This window comes from Scyliorhinus torazame, chromosome 16 (assembly GCF_047496885.1).
Source record: "Scyliorhinus torazame isolate Kashiwa2021f chromosome 16, sScyTor2.1, whole genome shotgun sequence".
NCBI lineage: Eukaryota > Metazoa > Chordata > Chondrichthyes > Carcharhiniformes > Scyliorhinidae > Scyliorhinus > Scyliorhinus torazame.
Window position 1 is genome coordinate 41120876 of NC_092722.1, and position 19231 is coordinate 41140106.

General features: G+C 59.1%; 1 protein-coding gene across 4 annotated transcripts in view; it reads right to left on the minus strand.

The window, feature by feature from the left end:
• The window catches only part of kazna (kazrin, periplakin interacting protein a), a 798970-nt gene that overhangs the window by 451602 nt on the left and 328137 nt on the right, over nt 1–19231 (minus strand). For 3 of the 4 annotated variants that reach the window (XM_072478390.1, XM_072478389.1, XM_072478391.1), the window contains exon 3: nt 8105–8294. In XM_072478390.1, coding sequence (XP_072334491.1) covers nt 8105–8294 — 190 coding nt within the window. Of the gene's footprint in view, nt 1–8104; nt 8295–16069; nt 16175–19231 lie in introns of those variants that run through there. The other variant, XM_072478392.1, reaches the window with a different exon arrangement.

The window sequence follows — 19231 nt, forward strand, 5'->3', positions numbered from 1 at the left end:
AAAAAACATTGTGCGGGATTCTCCGCCGGCGTGATCCTATTTCGCCGGCAGCGGACTCACACCCGCGGATTTCCCGGCGATGTGGGGGTGCCCACAATGGGAAACCCCACCGGCCGGCTGGCGGGACGGAGGTTCCCGCTGCCGGTGGAGGGGCGCACCGTACCAGAAAACGGGTGTGGTGGGACAGAGAATCCGCCCACTATTTCTGTCATTCACTTTCAACATTTCACTTTAACAGAAATAATAATATTGAAAATGGGGGATAAACTGTTTGGCTGACAGACAAGCTTCATCCGATTGGATAATGAGTCTTTCTGCTTTCCTATCGGCGTAGGAAGTCACAAGAATGGACTGCGGTGGCTGGATAATGGCTGGAACGTGGGGGGTAAATCATGTGATGAGTACATTTAATCGCAGTTGGCCACCCTATTGGGCATTACTAACCAAGAAGCCCCCAGGTTTATCTCTGGTCTCTTCGAGGTTCACTGCTCTCTGTTAGTGCAACATTTGGCATCAGCACCTCCCACTAGAAAGAGGGGGAGAAGAGAGTCAGTCAGGGTCAGTGACTGGGTGAAGACAGAATCAGGCATCGCAGTCAAATAGCTTGCTGCCTCTCATTGTTCAGCTTCACAGATGAGCAGCCATACCCCAGTAAGAGCCAGGGAGAGGGACAGAGGGCAAAATGGGAGCAGGAAACAGATGAGATCTGCCTCATTTGAAGCTTGCCCACAATACCTCTAGCCTTTCATCACAACACAATCAGGTCGGCAATGATCTTATTGGTCGAGTGGTCTAGTCCTGTTCCTATTTCGTTTGTTCCTACGCTGAATGAACTGCAGATTACAGTAAGGTTTCAAGGCTAGCAAGATAAAGGTTTAGGCTGGTAATACTGCAAGTTTAGGTGAATCAAATCTAATGTTAAGAGCCATTTAGTATCATCAAAAGTCTTGCTAATTAATTTCAGATCATAGTTACATAGATTTTCATTTCTACACTGGATTATCAGTCAGATTGTCAACCACCTGTTGACTCATTCCAAGGATGACGTATAATTCAGCAAAAAGGACACTAACTCTCCAGTATTCCATGCGAGGGCATGAAACAAAGCTTAGCTTGATCACATCAAACTAACAAATAGCCCTTTCTAAAACGCCACCAACTCATGCAGCCTCTGCAGAAATTCCCCGAATCCTGTCCGAAATGCCAAACACTCCTGTGCTCTTCAGAATATTCCTGGTGTCCTGTGGTCCTTCACTGTAGGATGAACAGTGTCCGCCCTTTCCCAAACTCCGACTCAGGAATCTACCATCTGCAGGTTCCCTGGTACCAGGCCTATCTCCTACCCATAGTGTCACATGCAGAATCGGGATTTGCACTCCCCAATGCACACTCCCTCCTCTCGAGTTACATTCCCTGACACTCCTTTCTCAACTAATTTCAAGTTCTGCATGATGCTGAGCTCTCCTTTTGCCTCCTTCACACCTACTCTTTTAAACCAGGAAGTTTCCCACCCCTTCCTGCACATTTGATCCATCATTTCATCTTCAGCCTCCACAAGCCAACAGGATCCCTCCTTCCGGCCACTGGGCCTTTTATTGACACTGCCTGCAGTTGTGGCTGTGTCACTCCCTCCACTCACTCTGACCTATCTTGCTGAGCTTGCGCTGTTCTCTCATGACCAAACCATTGGGATACCATTATCAAATCTAGGGGAAAAGGCCAGAGGGAGGGCCTCTAGCTTGCCTAGGCTCCAACAGCCAACATTTCAACAACATCAATCAGCAGGGTAAGGAATGCTCACTGTGTGACTGTACAGAGATTGTATATTCAGCAGCGTAAGGAATACTCACCGTGTGACTGTATAGTTATTGTATATTCAGCAGGATAAGGAATTGTCACTGTGTGACTGAATAGAAATTGTTTACTCAGGAGGGTAAGGTGCACACTGCAATTATGTTTTGTTCAACAGGCAAGGGTTACTAACTGTATTTATGGAGATGTTACTTATTCAACAGGTCATTCAAGGTTTAGCATGCGTTGGTAGCGGTTGTTCTCTGTGTAACAGCACTGAGATCCCATTTATTAAGCAGACTGGGGGAGGGTGTTAAAAAAGTCCTCAAATAAATTAGCATCTATTTAAGGACAGGCTGAATCATCTTCATGTCAGTCATGGTGTGATTACACAACAGCATGATCAAGTCTGAATGATCACACTCTTTTAACCAGAAGTACATTGAAATGCACATCCAGACACAGGGTAAATTCAACTGGACGACTGTACTTTTCAGAGACACAATCCTTGATGGTATAAAATTGTTTTTTTTTTTTTTAAAACACTTCCCCAACTAGCCTCAGCGTCTCCAAAAGACAAAATTATGTGAGGTCCCACCCAGTATGCACTCTTGACCAAGAACTTTCTCAATGCAAAGGAATGCACAGTTTATGTGAATAAGATCACTTACATTCGAGGTCAAAGCAAACGGTCAATAACAGCTGCAGAGCCCATGACTCGCTGCAGAATTGTTGATACCGTATGCATGGCTCTCGACCTAAAGGAGCTGGCATTATTGGTGAACGTTCCTCTCCACACCAAGCTCTGCCACCCTTGTCAGCTGCCATCGGATCTGAACCCAGGGAGCTGGATTCCTGCGCTCTTGGTTTTGGAAATTGCAAACCCCCAGAGCAGTGGTACCCAGATGGCCATGGGTCTACACTTGAACTTTGTTCTCTCTCTCTTACACCCCCCCCCCCCCCCCTCCACCCCCATTACACACTCCTAGAACATTGCCCAGAAGAAACACTTGCAAATGTCAGTGGATAGCACGGTTATGTGAATCAGACAGTTGTAGCTTCAAGTACCACTTTAAGAATTGAACAAATAATTTGGACTGACGCTCCGACGCAGCATTGGGAAAGGTGTCTTCTTGTGGATGAGAAGTTAAACCAGGGCTTGATTTGCCTGTTGGAGTTAAATATCGTGGCAGCTATTTGGGGGGTTACCATTGATCAGAAACTGAACTGGACCAGCCACATTAATACTGTGGTTACCAGGGCAGGTCAAAGGCTAGGAATCCTACGGCGAGTAACTCACCTCCTGACCCCCCCGCAAAGCTTGTCCATCATCTACTAGGCACGGGTCATGAGTGCAATGGAATATTCTCCATTTACCTGCATGAGTGCAGCTCCAACAATGCTCAAGAGGCTCAACAGCATCCAGTCCAAAGCAACCCGCATGATTGCTCCCCCTTCCACAAACATTCAAATCCTCCACCACCGACGAACAGTGGCAGCCATGTGTACCATCTACAAGATGCAATGCAGTAATTCACCAAGGTTACTTAGACAGCACCTTCCAAATCCACGACCACTACCATCTAGAAGGACAAGGGCAGCAGATACCTGGGAACCCCACCACCTGGAGGTTCCCCTCCAAGTCACTCACCACCCTGACTTGGAAATATATCGCCGATCCTTCACTGTTGCCTGGGCAACATCCTGGAACTCCCTCCATAACAGCACAAGGACTGCAATAGTTCAAGAAGGCAACTCACCACCACCTTCCGAAGGACAACTAGGGATGGGCAATAAATGCTGGCCTAACCAGTGACACCCAAATCCCATAAATGAATTTTTAAAAGAGCAACATCCTTGTGTCAACCTATACGACAAAATAAAGATCCATTGGCTATTCAGCTCATTGCTATTTGTGGAAGCTCAGTGGTTGCAGCATTGTCGGGAATCGTTTTTCAAAAGGAATTCATTGTATGTGAATTACTCTGACATGTTTTGAGGGATGCGATTAGATGCCACATCAATGCAAGTTCTTCATCATCATCAAGATCAGAGACTGAGTGACTGTGTAGTCCGGTGTGCTGTTGGCGCATTCCTACCAATAGAGCTTGCAGTAAATCATTGTCAACCAGCAAGTTCAATGTTCTGCGATTTTCGTGTGTTCCCTTACTTCACCCAGCTCAAATTATTCCCATTGCCAACGACAGACTTACAGCTGCTGAAACTTCATCACTCAAAGTGCTTTCTCCAGACACAACCCTCGTTCAGAAGGGCAGGCTCTAGAACTGTAACACACTGGGTGAGTGGGATGGGGGTTACGCAGTTCCCAGCCAACACAGTATGAATATCTCCCAGTACTGGGACACTCACAAGGACTCTGGTTTAAAGGAAAGATGGGTAGCGAGATATTTCATACCTCAAGAACTATGCAGAGATGACACTAGTTTCTGGGCAACAGGTGTTTCAATCATAGTGCTTGGAAATGTCTGCTCCATGCTTACCGCTCTAGCTTTCAGCTGCTCCTGCAGTTTGTTTACTGTTAGCCGAGTCTGCACCCTGGCTTCACTAATCGAGCACAATGAGCATCACTAATAAACAGACTCGCATAATCAAACACAGAACCATCGAATGCAACAGGCACCAACGTCTCATAGCTCAAGACCGTGCATAGGGAGGGAGAAGGTAGGCGTCATCCCAGCGTTCACAAACTCCCAGAGCTGTGCAGGGGCGGCTGACGCAGAAGGAAGTCGCAATGAATTGAACAGTGAAATGGAAGCAATACACCATCTAACGCGTGGAGAATTGGGGATTAAAGTTATTCTGAAAACTTCTTGCACAGAAGGAGGCTGAACAAAGCAGGCATAACCTAAACAGGTATAAATAAAAAAATAAATTTCACTTTTGAATGGGGGGAGCCTGACATCTACTTATCGAAGGACACCAGTGAAGGACGGAGACAAGACCCATTCAAAAATACAAGTGAGGATGCAGCAAGTACTGGCATTCTGGGATACCGTCTGGAGCAGAGGGGAATCACAATGGAATCCCAATCCCCTAGAGTCCCTCTGTACACTGGAATTTGTAATTTGTGGCTTCCTTTTCCAAACACTTTCCCACAAAAAGGGAAGGGAGGGGAGGAGCCAAGAAACAGAGAGAGCAGCGGCAGCACATACCACAATGAGATCCCCCCCCCCCCGCCCCGGCCAACAGCTCACTCCCACACCTCAATAATGACTGCAGTGTCCATTAGAGAAAGCAAACTAAACCCACAGCAACACCGGAGAGGGAAATAAAACACACACTATTGAAATCCAGCATCCACTGGGCAGAACTCCAAACGCCACTTTCCAACTGCTCTGAGCCATTCCATCGGATTTCCTTTCAAAATCCTGGGAGACTCGAGGAACATTTTTTTTCTACACATACAAGAATGAGGATATCCTCTCTGATATTCTGGGGGTGGGGTGAGGTTGGGGGGGCGGGGGGTGAAGAGACACTGAATATGTAAATATATATACAAGACACATCATTCCTTAGTGCCATATTTAATCTTTTTCTTAACCCTTTTGGGATCAAATACTTTAAGTGCATTAACAACAAAAAAAGTCTCATCGCACCAGACCTAATACATCAGCAATCCTCAGCAGTCTCCAATCACCAGAACATTGTCCACAACAAGCGAGTGTTGACTCAGGAGCTGGAGTCTGCGCCAGGCAATCAGAGAGAGGCACAGGGGGGTTCAGCACCCAAAAGGTTAATTTTGATGATGCTGGGCAACAGGATGAAAACATTCAAATAACCCCCCCCCACCCCCAACCCCACCCCCCTCAAACACACACTGCCGCACATTACTCCTGTCCCATTCACACTGTGATCACAGATTCTTCAGGAGGCACTGAACTGAACAGTACACAGTTCCTGCTACAGGATTCGACATGGGACTGCACCACACTCAGCTGCTCCTCACGAGAACCCACTACACCAGTTGATTCCTTGCTCATTCCTCTTCCAATTTTTTTTTTACACGTCTCCTCTTTCCCGATATTAGTCCCCAGCTTTGTCTGTTTGTCCCCTCAGTTCACTCTCCAAATCATTTGCTTTCAAACAATTTTCTCCCCTTCAACTTCCCAGCTGCCCCACTCCCCTCACTCAACCCCCAGCTCCACGAGACCCTTCACTCACAGCAACCCCTCCCCCACAGTCACCCTCCCCCACAGCCCCATCACCCAATGCCCCCTTCCCCACAGGCTCCCTCTCCCCCGCTCACAGACCCCACTTCCCCCAACCCCCCTCCCCCACAGTCACCCTCCCCCACAGCCCCATCACCCAATGCCCCCTTCCCCACAGGCTCCCTCTCCCCCGCTCACAGACCCCACTTCCCCCAACCCAAAGCCCCACAACCCCACTTCACCCCCCCCCAGGTCCCCTTCCACCCCCACAGTCCCCCTCACCCACTGTGCCCCCTCACCATCGCCCACTACGTCCCCTCACCATCGCCCACTGTGCCCCCTCGCCCACTGCGGCCCCTCGCCCACTGCGGCCCCTCACTCTCGCCCACTGCACCCCCTCACTCTCGCCCACTGCACCCCCTCACTCTCGCCCACTGCACCCCCTCACTCTCGCCCACTGCACCCCCTCACTCTCGCCCACTGCACCCCCTCACTCTCGCCCACTGCACCCCCTCACTCTCGCCCACTGCACCCCCTCACTCTCGCCCACTGCACCCCCTCACTCTCGCCCACTGCACCCCCTCACTCTCGCCCACTGCACCCCCTCACTCTCGCCCACTGCACCCCCTCACTCTCGCCCACTGCACCCCCTCACTCTCGCCCACTGCACCCCCTCACTCTCACCCCCTCACCCACTGCACCACCTCTCACCCGCTGCACCCCCTCACTCTCACCCACTGCACCCCTCACTCTTACCCACTGCACCCCTCACTCTCACCCACTGCACCCCCTCACTCACCCACTGCACCCCCTCACTCACCCACTGCACCCCCTCACTCACCCACTGCACCCCCTCACTCACCCACTGCACCCCCTCACTCACCCACTGCACCCCCTCACTCACCCACTGCACCCCCTCACTCACCCACTGCACCCCCTCACTCACCCACTGCACCCCCTCACTCACCCACTGCACCCCCTCACTCACCCACTGCACCCCCTCACTCACCCACTGCACCCCCTCACTCACCCACTGCACTCCCTCACTCACCCACTGCACCCCCTCACTCACCCACTGCACCCCCTCACTCACCCACTGCACCCCCTCACTCACCCACTGCACCCCCTCACTCACCCACTGCACCCCCTCACTCACCCACTCACTCACCCACTGCACCCTCACTCACCCACTGCACCCTCACTCACCCACTGCACCCTCACTCACCCACTGCACCCCCTCACTCTCACCCACTGCACCCCCTCACTCTCACCCACTGCACTTCCTCACCCAATGCACCCCCCTCACCAACTGCACTCACACCCACTGCACCCCCTCACTCACCCACTGCACCCCCTCACTCACCCACTGCACCCCCTCACTCACCCACTGCACCCCCTCACTCACCCACTGCACCCCCTCACTCTCAGCCACTGCATCCCCTCACTCTCAGCCACTGCACCCCCTCACTCTCACCCACTGCACCCCCTCTCACCCACTGCACCCCCTCACCCACTGCGCTCCCTCACTCTCATCCAATGCGCCCCCTCACCCACTGCACCCCCTCACCCACTGCACCTCCTCACCCACTGCACCCCCTCACTCACCCACTGCACCCCCTCACCCACCCACTGCACCCCCTCACCCACTGCACCCCTCACCCACTGCACCCCCTCACCCACTGCACCCCCTCTCACCCACTGCGCCCCCTCACTCATCCACTGCGCCCCCTCACTCATCCACTGCGCCCCCTCACTCATCCACTGCGCCCCCTCACTCATCCACTGCGCCCCCTCTCTCACCCACTGCGCCCCCCACTCATCCACTGCACCCCCTCACTCATCCACTGCACCCCCTCACCCAGTGCACCCCATCACCCACTGCACCTCCTCACTCTCACCCACTGCACCCCTCACCCACTGCAACCCCTCACCCACTGCACCACCCCGTCGTCCATAGCCCCCACCTCGTCCACAGCCTCCATCTGCCTTGCCGACAACCCCCTTCTGCCCTCGCCTACAACGCCCCTACCCCCATGCCCACAGTCCCAATGTCCACATCCCCCTCGCTCTCCCTTCACCCTCTCTCTCAGCCCTTCACCCACCCCCTTTCGATCATTCCCTCTCTCTCTCTCACACTCACTCACCGTCTCTCTGCTGCTGCAGTTTGCTGTCCATCCCAGCGCTGTCCGCCCCGGAGCCCAGCTCGGTCAGTCTCCGGCTGGTAGCGCTCAGCTCGGCTCGCAGGCTGCTCACTTGGCGGCTGGCCGCCTGCACGGCCCCATCGATCCTCCCGGCCAGCTGCTTATTCTCTTCCATGGTGCTGAGGATCTTGGCCTGCGGAGAAGGACATGCTGGTCAGGAGGGTGGGAGACACAGTGAGGAGGGGAGGGTGCAGAGTGGGAGGAGGAGGTAGTGAGGGGGAGGGTGCAGAGTGGGAGGAGGAGGTAGTGAGGGGGAGGGTGCAGAGTGGGAGGTAGTGAGGGGGAGGGTGCAGAGTGGGAGACACAGTGAGGAGGGAGGGTGCAGTGTGTGTCCAGCGCTGGCTGCTGCAGAGTGGCGGAGGCAGAGCTGCGCTCACACACTCATTCCGCCAAGACTCAAACCGCTGCTGGCGAGGCGCCAGGCCACACAAATGGACCCGACCAACCCCAAGCCAGGGAAACCCATCAGCAAACACACCCAATCAACCCCCCACACACCCAATCAACCCCCCACACACCCCTATTTGTACCAGTTCACCCGGCACAAAAATAACACACACTCACCAAACTCACCCCCCCCCCCCCCCCCCCCCTCAGCAGACACTCAGCCACCTCCCTCCCGCTGCAGCCACTTTGGTCTGGGCTGCAAACTGAGTGTTCCCCCTGCCTCCTGTCGGTTAGCATTGCCTGTGATCCCGGCTCAGTGTTCACAGAGGCTGCTCACCTCCCAGCCTCAGCCCCCAGACCCCAGCCTCAGCCCTCACCCCCCACCCCCAGCTCCCAGCCTCACCCCACCCCCCCCCCCAGCCTCCCCCCACCCTCCCAGCCTCACCCCCCCCACCCTCCCAGCCTCACCCCCCCCAGCCTCACCCCCCCCCACCCTCCCAGCCTCACCCCCCCCAGCCTCACCCCCCCAGCCTCACCCCCCCACCCTCCCAGCCTCACCCCCCCCACCCTCCCAGCCTCACCCCTCCCAGCCTCACCCCCCCCACCCTCCCAGCCTCACCCCCCCCACCCTCCCAGCCTCACCCTCCCAGCCTCACCCCCCCACCCTCCCAGCCTCACCCTCCCAGCCTCACCCCCCCACCCTCCCAGCCTCACCCTCCCAGCCTCACCCCCACACCCTCCCAGCCTCACCCCCTCACCCTCCCAGCCTCACCCCCCCACCCTCCCAGCCTCACCCTCCCAGCCTCACCCCCCCCCACCCTCCCAGCCTCACCCCCCCCAGCCTCACACCCTCCACCCTCCCAGCCTCACACCCCCCACCCTCCCAGCCTCACACCCCCCACCCTCCCAGCCTCACACCCCCCACCCTCCCAGCCTCACACCCCCCACCCTCCCAGCCTCACACCCCCCACCCTCCCAGCCTCACACCCCCCACCCTCCCAGCCTCACACCCCCCACCCTCCCAGCCTCACACCCCCCACCCTCCCAGCCTCACACCCCCCACCCTCCCAGCCTCACACCCCCCACCCTCCCAGCCTCACACCCCCCACCCTCCCAGCCTCACACCCCCCACCCTCCCAGCCTCACACCCCCCACCCTCCCAGCCTCACACCCCCCACCCTCCCAGCCTCACACCTCCCAGCCTCACACCCCCCACCCTCCAGCCTCACACCCCCCACCCTCCCAGCCTCACACCCCCCACCCTCCCAGCCTCACACCCCCCACCCTCCCAGCCTCACACCCCCCACCCTCCCAGCCTCACACCCCCCACCCTCCCAGCCTCACACCCCCCACCCTCCCAGCCTCACACCCCCCACCCTCCCAGCCTCACACCCCCCACCCTCCCAGCCTCACACCACCCACCCTCCCAGCCTCACACCCCCACCCTCACCCTCCCAGCCTCACCCCCACCTCCCAGCCCCCAGCCCCACCCGCCAGCCTCACCTCCCAGCCCCCAGCCTCACCCCCCAGCCACCAGCCTCACCCCCCAGCCCCCAGCCTCACCCCCCCAGCATCACACCCCCAGTCCCCAGCCCCAACCCCAGCCCCACCCCCACCCCACCCCCCAGCCTCACCCCAGCCTCAGCCCCCAGCTCCACCCCACCCCCCAGCCTCAGCCCCCAGCCCCACCCCCAGCCTCACACCCCAGCCCCCAGCCTCACACCCCAGCCCCCAGCCTCACACCCCACCCCCCAGCCTCACACCCCACCCCCCAGCCCCCAGCCTCACACCCCACCCCCCAGCCTCAACCCCACCCTCACCCCCCACCCACACCCCCCAGCCACACCCCAGCCCCCAGCCTCACCTCCCAGCACCCAGCCCCACCCCCACCCACCAGCCTCGCCCCACCCACCAGCCTCACCCCCCACCCCCAGCCACCCCCCCACCCCACAGCCACACCCCAGCCTCACATTCAGCACCCCCCTCTGGTCTCTCTCACACTCAGCCCCCCCGGTCTCTCTCACACTCAGCGCCCCCCCCCCCGTCTCTCTCACACTCAGCCCCCCCGTCTCTCCCACACCCAGCCCCCCCTCCCCCGTCTCTCTCACACTCAGCCCCCCCCGGTCTTTCTCACACTCAGCCCCCCGCCCCGGTCTCTCTCACACTCAGCGCCCCACGGTCTCTCTCACACTCAGCCCAACCCCCCGACTCTCACACTCAGCCGCCCCGTCTCTCCAACACTCAGCGCCCCCTCCCCCGTCTCTCTCACATTCAGCCCCCCCCCCCGGTCTTTCTCACACTCAGCCCCCCGTCCCGGTCTCTCTCACACTCAGCGCCCCCCGGTCTCTCTCGCACTCAGCCCACCCCCCCGACTCTCACACTCAGCCCACCCCCCCCGACTCTCACACTCAGCCCCCCCGTCTCTCTCACACTCAGGCCCGCCCTCGGTCTCTCTCACACTCAGCCCCCCCCGGTCTCTCTCACACTCAGCCCCCACCCCGGTCTCTCTCACACTCACCACCCCCCGGTCTCTCACACTCAGCCCCCCCCAGTCTCTCTCACACTCAGCCCCCCCCAGTCTCTCTCACACTCAGCCCCCCCCGCCGGTCTCTCTCACACTCAGCCCCCCACCCCCCCGGTCTCTCTCACACTCACCCCCCCACAACGGTCTCTCTCTCACTCACCCCCCGTCTCTCTCACACTCAGCCCCCCCCGGTCTCTCTCACACTCACCGCCCAGTCTCTCTCAAACTCAGCCACCCGCCCGGTCTCTCTCACACTCAGCCCCCCCCGGTCTCCCTCACACTCACACCCCCACCCCGGACTCTCTCACACTCACCCCCCGTCTCTCTCACACTCACCTCCCCCCCAGTCTCTCTCACACTTACCCCCCCCCCCGTCTCTCTCACACTCACCCCCCCGGTCTCTCTCACACTCAGCCCCCCCCCGTCTCTCTCACACTCAGCCCCCCACCCGGTCTCTCTCACACTCAGCCACCCCCGGTCTCTCTCACACTCAGCCCCCCCCCCGGTCTCTCTCACACTCAGCCCACCCCCCGGTCTCTCTCACACTCAGCCCCCACCCCGGTCTCTCTCACACTCACCCCACCCCGGTCTCTCTCACACTCAGCCCCCCCCCCCGGTCTCTCTCTCACTCAGCCCCCACCCCGGTCTCTCTCACACTCACCCCCCCGGTCTCTCTCACACTCACCCCCCCCGGTCTCTCTCACACTCTCTCTCCCCCCCCGTCTCTCTCACACTCAACCCCCCCCCAGTCTTTCTCACACTTACCCCCCCGGTCTCTCTCACACTCACCCCCCCCGTCTATCTCACACTCACCCCCCCGGTCTCTCTCACACTCAGCCACCCCCGGTCTCTCTCACACTCACCCCCCGTCTCTCTCACACTCACCCCCCGGTCTCTCTCGCACTCACCCCCCCGGTCTCTCTAACACTCAGCACCCCCCCCCCCGTCTCTCTCACACTCAGCCCCCACCCTGGTCTCTCTCACACTCACCCCACCCCGGTCTCTCTCACACTCAGCCCCCCCCCCGGTCTCTCTCTCACTCAGCCCCCACCCCGGTCTCTCTCACACTCAGCGCCCCCCGGTCTCTCTCACACTCACACTCACCCCACCCCGTCTATCTCACACTCACCCCCCGGTCTCTCTCACACTCACCCCCCCCCCCCCGTCTCTCTCACACTCACCCCCCGGTCTCTCTAACGCTCAGCCCCCCCCCCCCGTCTCTCTCACACTCAGCCCCCCCACCCGGTCTCTCTCACACGCACCCTCCCCCCCCGTCTCTCTCACACTCACCCCCCCCCGGTCTCTCTCACACTCAGCCCCCACCCCGGTCTCTCTCACACTCACCCCACCCTGGTCTCTCTCACACTCACCCCGCCCCCCGGTTTCTCTCACACTCACCCCCCCGGTCTCTCTCTCACTCACCCCCCCCCCGGTTTCTCTCACACTCACCCCCCCCCGTCTCTCTCACACTCACCCCCCCGGTCTCTCTCACACTCAACCCCCCCAGTCTTTCTCACACTCAACCCCCGGTCTCTCGCACACTCACCCCCCCATCTATCTCACACTCACCCCACCCCCGTCTATCTCACACTCACCCCCCCCCATCTCTCTCACACTCACCCCCCCCGTCTCTCTAACGCTCAGCCCCCCCCCCCCGTCTCTCTCACACTCAGCCCCCCCACCCGGTCTCTCTCACACTCAGCCCCCCTGGTCTCTCTTACACTCAGCCCCCCCCGGTCTCTCTCACACTCAGCCCCCACCCCGGTCTCTCTCACACTCACCCCACCCTGGTCTCTCTCACACTCACCCCGCCCCCCGGTTTCTCTCACACTCACCCCCCCCGGTCTCTCTCACACTCACCCCCCTCCCGTCTCTCTCACTCTCACCCCCCCCGTCTCTCTCACACTCAACCCCCCGTCTTTCTCACACTCACCCCCCCCCCGGTCTCTCACACCCCCCCCCCCCGTGTCTCACACTCACCCCCCCCGGCTCTCTCACACGCACCCCCCGTGGTCTCTCACACTCACCCCCCCGGTCTCTCACACTCACCCCCCCGGTCTCTCACACTCACCCCCCGTCTCTCTCACACTCACCCCCCGTCTCTCTCACACTCAGCCCCCCCCGGGTCTCTCTCACACTCAGCCCCCCCCGATCTCTCTCACACTCACCCCCACCGTCTCTCTCACACTCAGCCCCCTGCTCCCCGTCTCTATCACACTCACCCCCAACCCCCCACCCCGTCTCTCTCACACTCAGCCCACCTCCCCCATCTCTCTCACACTCACCCCCCATCTCTCTCACACTCACCCCCATCTCTCTCACACTCACCCCCCACCTCTCTCACACTCACCCCCCACCTCTCTCACTCACCCCCGTCTCTCTCACACTCATCCCCCCCGATCTCTCTCACACTCAGCCCCCCGCCCCCCGTCTCTCTCACACTCATCCCCCCGATCTCTCTCACACTCAGCCCCCCGCCCCCCCGTCTCTCTCACACTCACCCCACCATCTCTCTCACACTCACCCCCCCGTCTCTCTCACACTCACCCCCCGTCTCTCTCACACTCACCCCCCCCCGGTCTCTCACACTCCCCCCCTGGCTCTCTCACACTCAGCCCCCCCGGTCTCTCACACTCACCCCCCACCAGTCTCTCACACTCACTCCCCCCCGTCTCTCTCACACTCACCCCCCGTCTCTCTCACACTCAGCCCCCCCCCGGGTCTCTCTCACACTCAGCCCCCCCGATCTCTCTCACACTCACCCCCCGTCTCTCTCACACTCACCCCCCAACCCCCCACCCCGTCGCTCTCTCACTCAGCCCACCCCCCATCTCTCTCACACTCACCCCCCATCTCTCTCACACTCAGCCCCCCGCCTCTCTCACACTCAGCCCCCCGCCCCCCCGTCTCTCTCACACTCACCCCCCCATCTCTCTCACACTCTCTCTCCCCCCCCGTCTCCCTCACTCTCCCCCCCCCCCCCCGTCTCTCTCACACTCACCCCCCGTCTCTCTCACACTCACCCCCCCCGTCTCTCTCACACTCACCCCCCCGTCTCTCTCACACTCACCCCCCCCGGTCTCTCTCACACTCAACCCCCCCCCAGTCTTTCTCACACTTACCCCCCCGGTCTCTCTCACACTCACACCCCCCGTCTATCTCACACTCATCCCCCCGGTCTCTCTCACACTCAGCCCCCGGTCTCTCTCGCACTCACCCCCCCGGTCTCTCTCACATTCAGCCCCCCCCGTCTCTCTCACACTCACCCCCCCCGTCTCTCTCACACTCACCCCTCCCGGTCTCTCTCACACTCAACCCCCCCCCCCCAGTCTTTCTCACACTTACCCCCCCGGTCTCTCTCACACTCACACCCCCCGTCTATCTCACACTCATCCCCCCGGTCTCTCTCACACTCAGCCCCCGGTCTCTCTCGCACTCACCCCCCCCGGTCTCTCTCACATTCAGCCCCCACCCTGGTCTCTCTCACACTCACCCCACCCCGGTCTCTCTCACACTCAGCCCCCCTCCCCGGTCTCTCACTCACTCAGCCCCCACCCCGGTCTCTCTCACACTCACCCCCCCGGTCTCTCGCACACTCACCCCCCCGGTCTCTCTCACACTCTCTCCCCCCCCCCCCGTCTCTCTCACACTCTCCCCCCCGTCCCTCTCACACTCACCCCCCCCGGTCTCTCTCACACTCAACCCCCCCAGTCTTTCTCACACTCACCCCCCCGGTCTCTCTCACACTCACCCCCCCCCGTCTATCTCACACTCACCCCCCGGTCTCTCTCACACTCACCCCCCCGTCTCTCTCACACTCACCCCCCGGTCTCTCTAACGCTCAGCCCCCCCCCCCGCCCCCGTCTCTCCCACACTCAGCCCCCCCACCCGGTCTCTCTCACACTCAGCCCCCTCCGGTCTCTCTTACGCTCAGCCCCCCCCGGTCTCTCTCACACTCAGCCCCCACCCCGGTCTCTCTCACACTCACCCCACCCTGGTCTCTCTCACACTCACCCCGCCCCCTGGTTTCTCTCACACTCACCCCCCCCCCCGTGTCTCTCACACTCACCCCACCCTGGTCTCTCTCACACTCACCCCGCCCCCTGGTTTCTCTCACACTCACCCCCCCCGTGTCTCTCACACTCACCCCCCGGTCTCTCTCACACTCACCCCCCCCCCCGTCTCTCTCACTCTCACCCCCCGTCTCTCTCACACTCAACCCCCCCCCCCGTCTTTCTCACACTCACCCCCCCCGTCTCTCACACTCCCCCCCCCCCCCTCCGGTCTCTCACACTCCCCCCCCCCCCGTGTCTCACACTCACCCCCCCACCCCGGCTCTCTCACACGCACCCCCGTGGTCTCTCACACTCACCCCCCACCGGTCTCTCACACTCACCCCCCCAGTCTCTCACATTCACCCCCCCCATCTCTCTCACACTCACCCCCCCCCGTCTCTCTCACACTCAGCCCCCCCGGGTCTCTCTCACACTCAGCCCCCCCCCGATCTCTCTCACACTCACCCCCCGTCACTTTCACACTCAGCCCCCCGCTCCCCGTCTCTATCACACTCACCCAACCCCCCACCCCGTCTCTCTCACACTCAGCCCACCCCCCATCTCTCTCACACTCACCCCCCCATCTCTCTCACACTCACCCCCCACCTCTCTCACTCACCCCCCCCCCCCCGTCTCCCTCACACTCACCCCCCCCCCCCGTCTCACACTCACCCCCCCCCCGTCTCTCACACTCCCCCCCCCCCCCGTCTCACACTCCCCCCCCCCGGCTCTCTCACACGCACCCCCGTGGTCTCTCACACTCACCCCCCCCGTCTCTCACACTCCCCCCCCCCCCCCCGTCTCACACACTCCCCCCCCCCCCCGGCTCTCTCACTCACCCCCCCCCTACACACTCCCCCCCCCACACACACTCACCCCCCCCCACACACTCACCCCCCCCCCCGTCTCTCTCACCCCCCCCCCCCCCCCCGTCTCTCTCACCCGGCGGCAGTCCCGTGTATCCCGGCTGCCCGCCTCTGACTGATCCGGGCTCTCACTGTCTGGTGCCAGTGTCAGCGAGTGAGGCGCTCGCCTGTCTCCCGGAGAGCTCAGGATCACCGGCAAAGTGTTCATTAAATCCCCCCCCCCCCCCCTCGGCTCTATCGCGCCCCCCCCCCCCCCGGCTCTATCCCCCCCCCCCCCTCGGCTCTATCCCCCCTCCCCCCACCCTGGCTTTATCCCCCCCCAATCGGCTCTATCCCCCCCCCGGCTCTGTGACCCCCCCCCCCTCCGGCTCTGCCCCCCCCCCCCGGCTCTGTGCCCCCCCCGGGTCTGTGCCCCCCCCCCCCCCGCTCTGTCCCACTGCTGCACAATTCCACTGGAGAACTTTGCACAGCGCCCTAGATAACATCCCCCCGCCCCCCCCCCCCCCCCCCCCAGACTGGGGTCGTTCAGGGTGCGATTGCACATTGAGGGGAGGGGGAGGGATGGGGGAGGGCAATGTGGAGAGGAAAAGCAGGGTGGGAGGGAACAAGAAGGGTGGGGCTCGAGCTAGGTGGGGGTTGGAACAAGGTGGGTGGGGAGGGGGAGCGATTTGGGAGGGGAGGGGAGTTGAGGGGGTGGGGGCTGAGATGGGTGGGGAGTGAACTGCGTGGGTGGGGAGTGAACTGGGTGGGTGGGGAGTGAGCTGGGTGGGTGGGGAGTGAGCTGGGTGTGTGGGTGGGTGGGGAGTGAGCTGCGTGTGTGGGTTGGGTTGGGTGGGGAGTGAGCTGGGTGGGGGGGTGAGCTGGTGGGTGGGGGGGTGAGCTTGGGGAGGTCGAGGTGGGTGGGAGGGCTGGGCTGGGCTGGGTGGGTGAGTGGGAGGGAGGGTGAGGTGGGCTGGGTGGGTGAGTGGGAGGGACGGCGAGGTGGGATGAAGGAGTGAATGGGAATTAAGGTGAGCGGGGTGAGGGGGATAAGGGGGTGGGGGGAATGAAGGGGAGGGGCATGAAAGGGAGGTGGGGTGAAAGGGAGGTGGGGTGAAAGGGAGGTGGGGTAAATGGGGGAGAGGGCTTGGGGATGAGGATGATACGAAAGGGGGATGATGGGGAGATGAAGGGAAGAGGGTGTAAGGGCCGTTCCTGTTACCTTAATTCCCCTTTCATTTATTTCGCCGTTATTATTTTCATCCATGGATGATTTTTTTTTAATTTAGAGTATCCAATTTTCTTTTCCAATTATAAGGCAATTTTGAATGGCCAATCCACCTACCCTACACATCTTTTTGGTTTGTGGGGATGAGACCCACGCAAACGTGGGGGGAATGTGTAAACTCCACACGGACAGTGGCCCGGGGCCGGGATCGAACTTGGGACCTCGCCGCCAATCCATGGATGATTAACCGACATGTCTCTTTGAAGCATGCAGCAAAATTCAGAAGTTACAGGAGAGAACATTTTGCTAGTCTCAGCTGGTTTGAACAGAAGGCTGCAGAGTTGTTGGCACCAGAGAGAGGAAAATGGGGTCAGATTAGGTTTGATTGATTGGTGGCCAATGAATTGGCCCAAAGAGCCGTATTCTGCCTGGAAAAAGGTGGTGATTGGATCCTATTTCTGTGGAATGCTTTTCAGCGTCCCAAGGAGCTTTCAGTTTGATTTCTGAAGACACAGGGAAAAGACCTCCCTCCTCCGTTTCTCTCTCCAGAAAGCCTGAGAGCACTGTATTTCTGAAACTACAGAGAGCCTGAATGAATCTATCGACAGGAAAACACTATCGGCTTCAAACAAGGACCAGATAAGGCTGTGGGGTGGGGGTGTGGGGGGTGTATGAAGGGCACGAAAGGGAGGGGGGTATGAGGGTGAAGAAGGGGAGCGGGAGTGAGGGGAAGAAGGGGAGAGGGACGGGGAGGGGGAAGGGAAGAAGGGGAGGGGTGAAGAAGGGAAGGGGAAGAAGGAGTGGGAGAAGGGGAGGGGGAAGAGAGGGAGGGGGGTTACGGAGGGGATGAAGAAGGAGAGGCCGGGATCTTCCAGTCCTGTCAAAGTCAGTGGCCATTTGCGCTGCCTGTCAGTTGTGCTGCAGGGGCTTTGTTTTCGGGAGGACCGGAGAATCCCGCCACCGGGAAGGGCCTGCAAATCCTACCCATCGTCTTCAATCCTCCTCAAGCATCCCTCACCACCCATGTCATTCCTCTTGCTCGCTCAAACAGATTGTCCCTAACCTCGGAGTGATATCTGATATGCAGATAAGCTTCTGACCACATATCCGCTTTGAATTCTTTCCACCATCATTACTGTCTGACTCCACCCCTGCCTCAGCTCTTCTACTGCAGAATCTCTCATCGCCTCAAGACTTTGGTCTATCTAGACTTGCTTATTCTAATGCTCTCCTGCACAGCATCCCACATTCTACCCCCTGTAACCTCGAGGTCAACCTAAACCTTCCTGGCACCGTGTCTTAAATGTCACCAAATCCCATTCACCCATCACCACTGTGCGCGTTGACCGACACTGGCTCCAGCTTGAGCAATGCTTTGTTTTTGAAAATTCTCATCCTGGTTTTCCACTCCCTCCATGGCCTCATTCCTCCCTATCTCTTATTATGATTCTGACCCAGACCCCAACAGTTGCTAGGCTACTGGATAGAAACCCCAATATTTTATTTAGTTTGTAAGACTGTCAGGAAACGATATTTCGCTCCAAGCACAAATAGGGAGGGATATGGTTTCTAAAACAAACTTGATTTTTAACACAGTCTTAAAACTAACTTTACCAGCATAAAGAAAATAGCTTATGATGACTAGTTAAACAATGCTTAACAATGAAATGAGACACTAATTCCTCACTGCTATGTTTTATCTCCACTCAACCAATACCCATCTCAGGTTAAAATCTATTTTTAAATGCAGTTAGCAGGCCCAGGAATACGCGATGTGAAGAGATGTCTTGGATAAGCAGCTTTGAGCGAGAGATCCTTCAGGAAGCAGCATGCAGATTCTTGCCTGAGTCCAACTGATATTTAAACTGCCAGTCTTTTCAGAAACTGCTGTTCTGTTCGCAGGCAAAATCTTACGAACTAAACTGCTTTGAGAGAAAATGCTAGTTGGTTCACTGATAGATCAAAACTGGACTCAACATCTGACTGCTTCAGCCCCTGGCTCCTCCCATTAACTACATCATCTTACTAAAG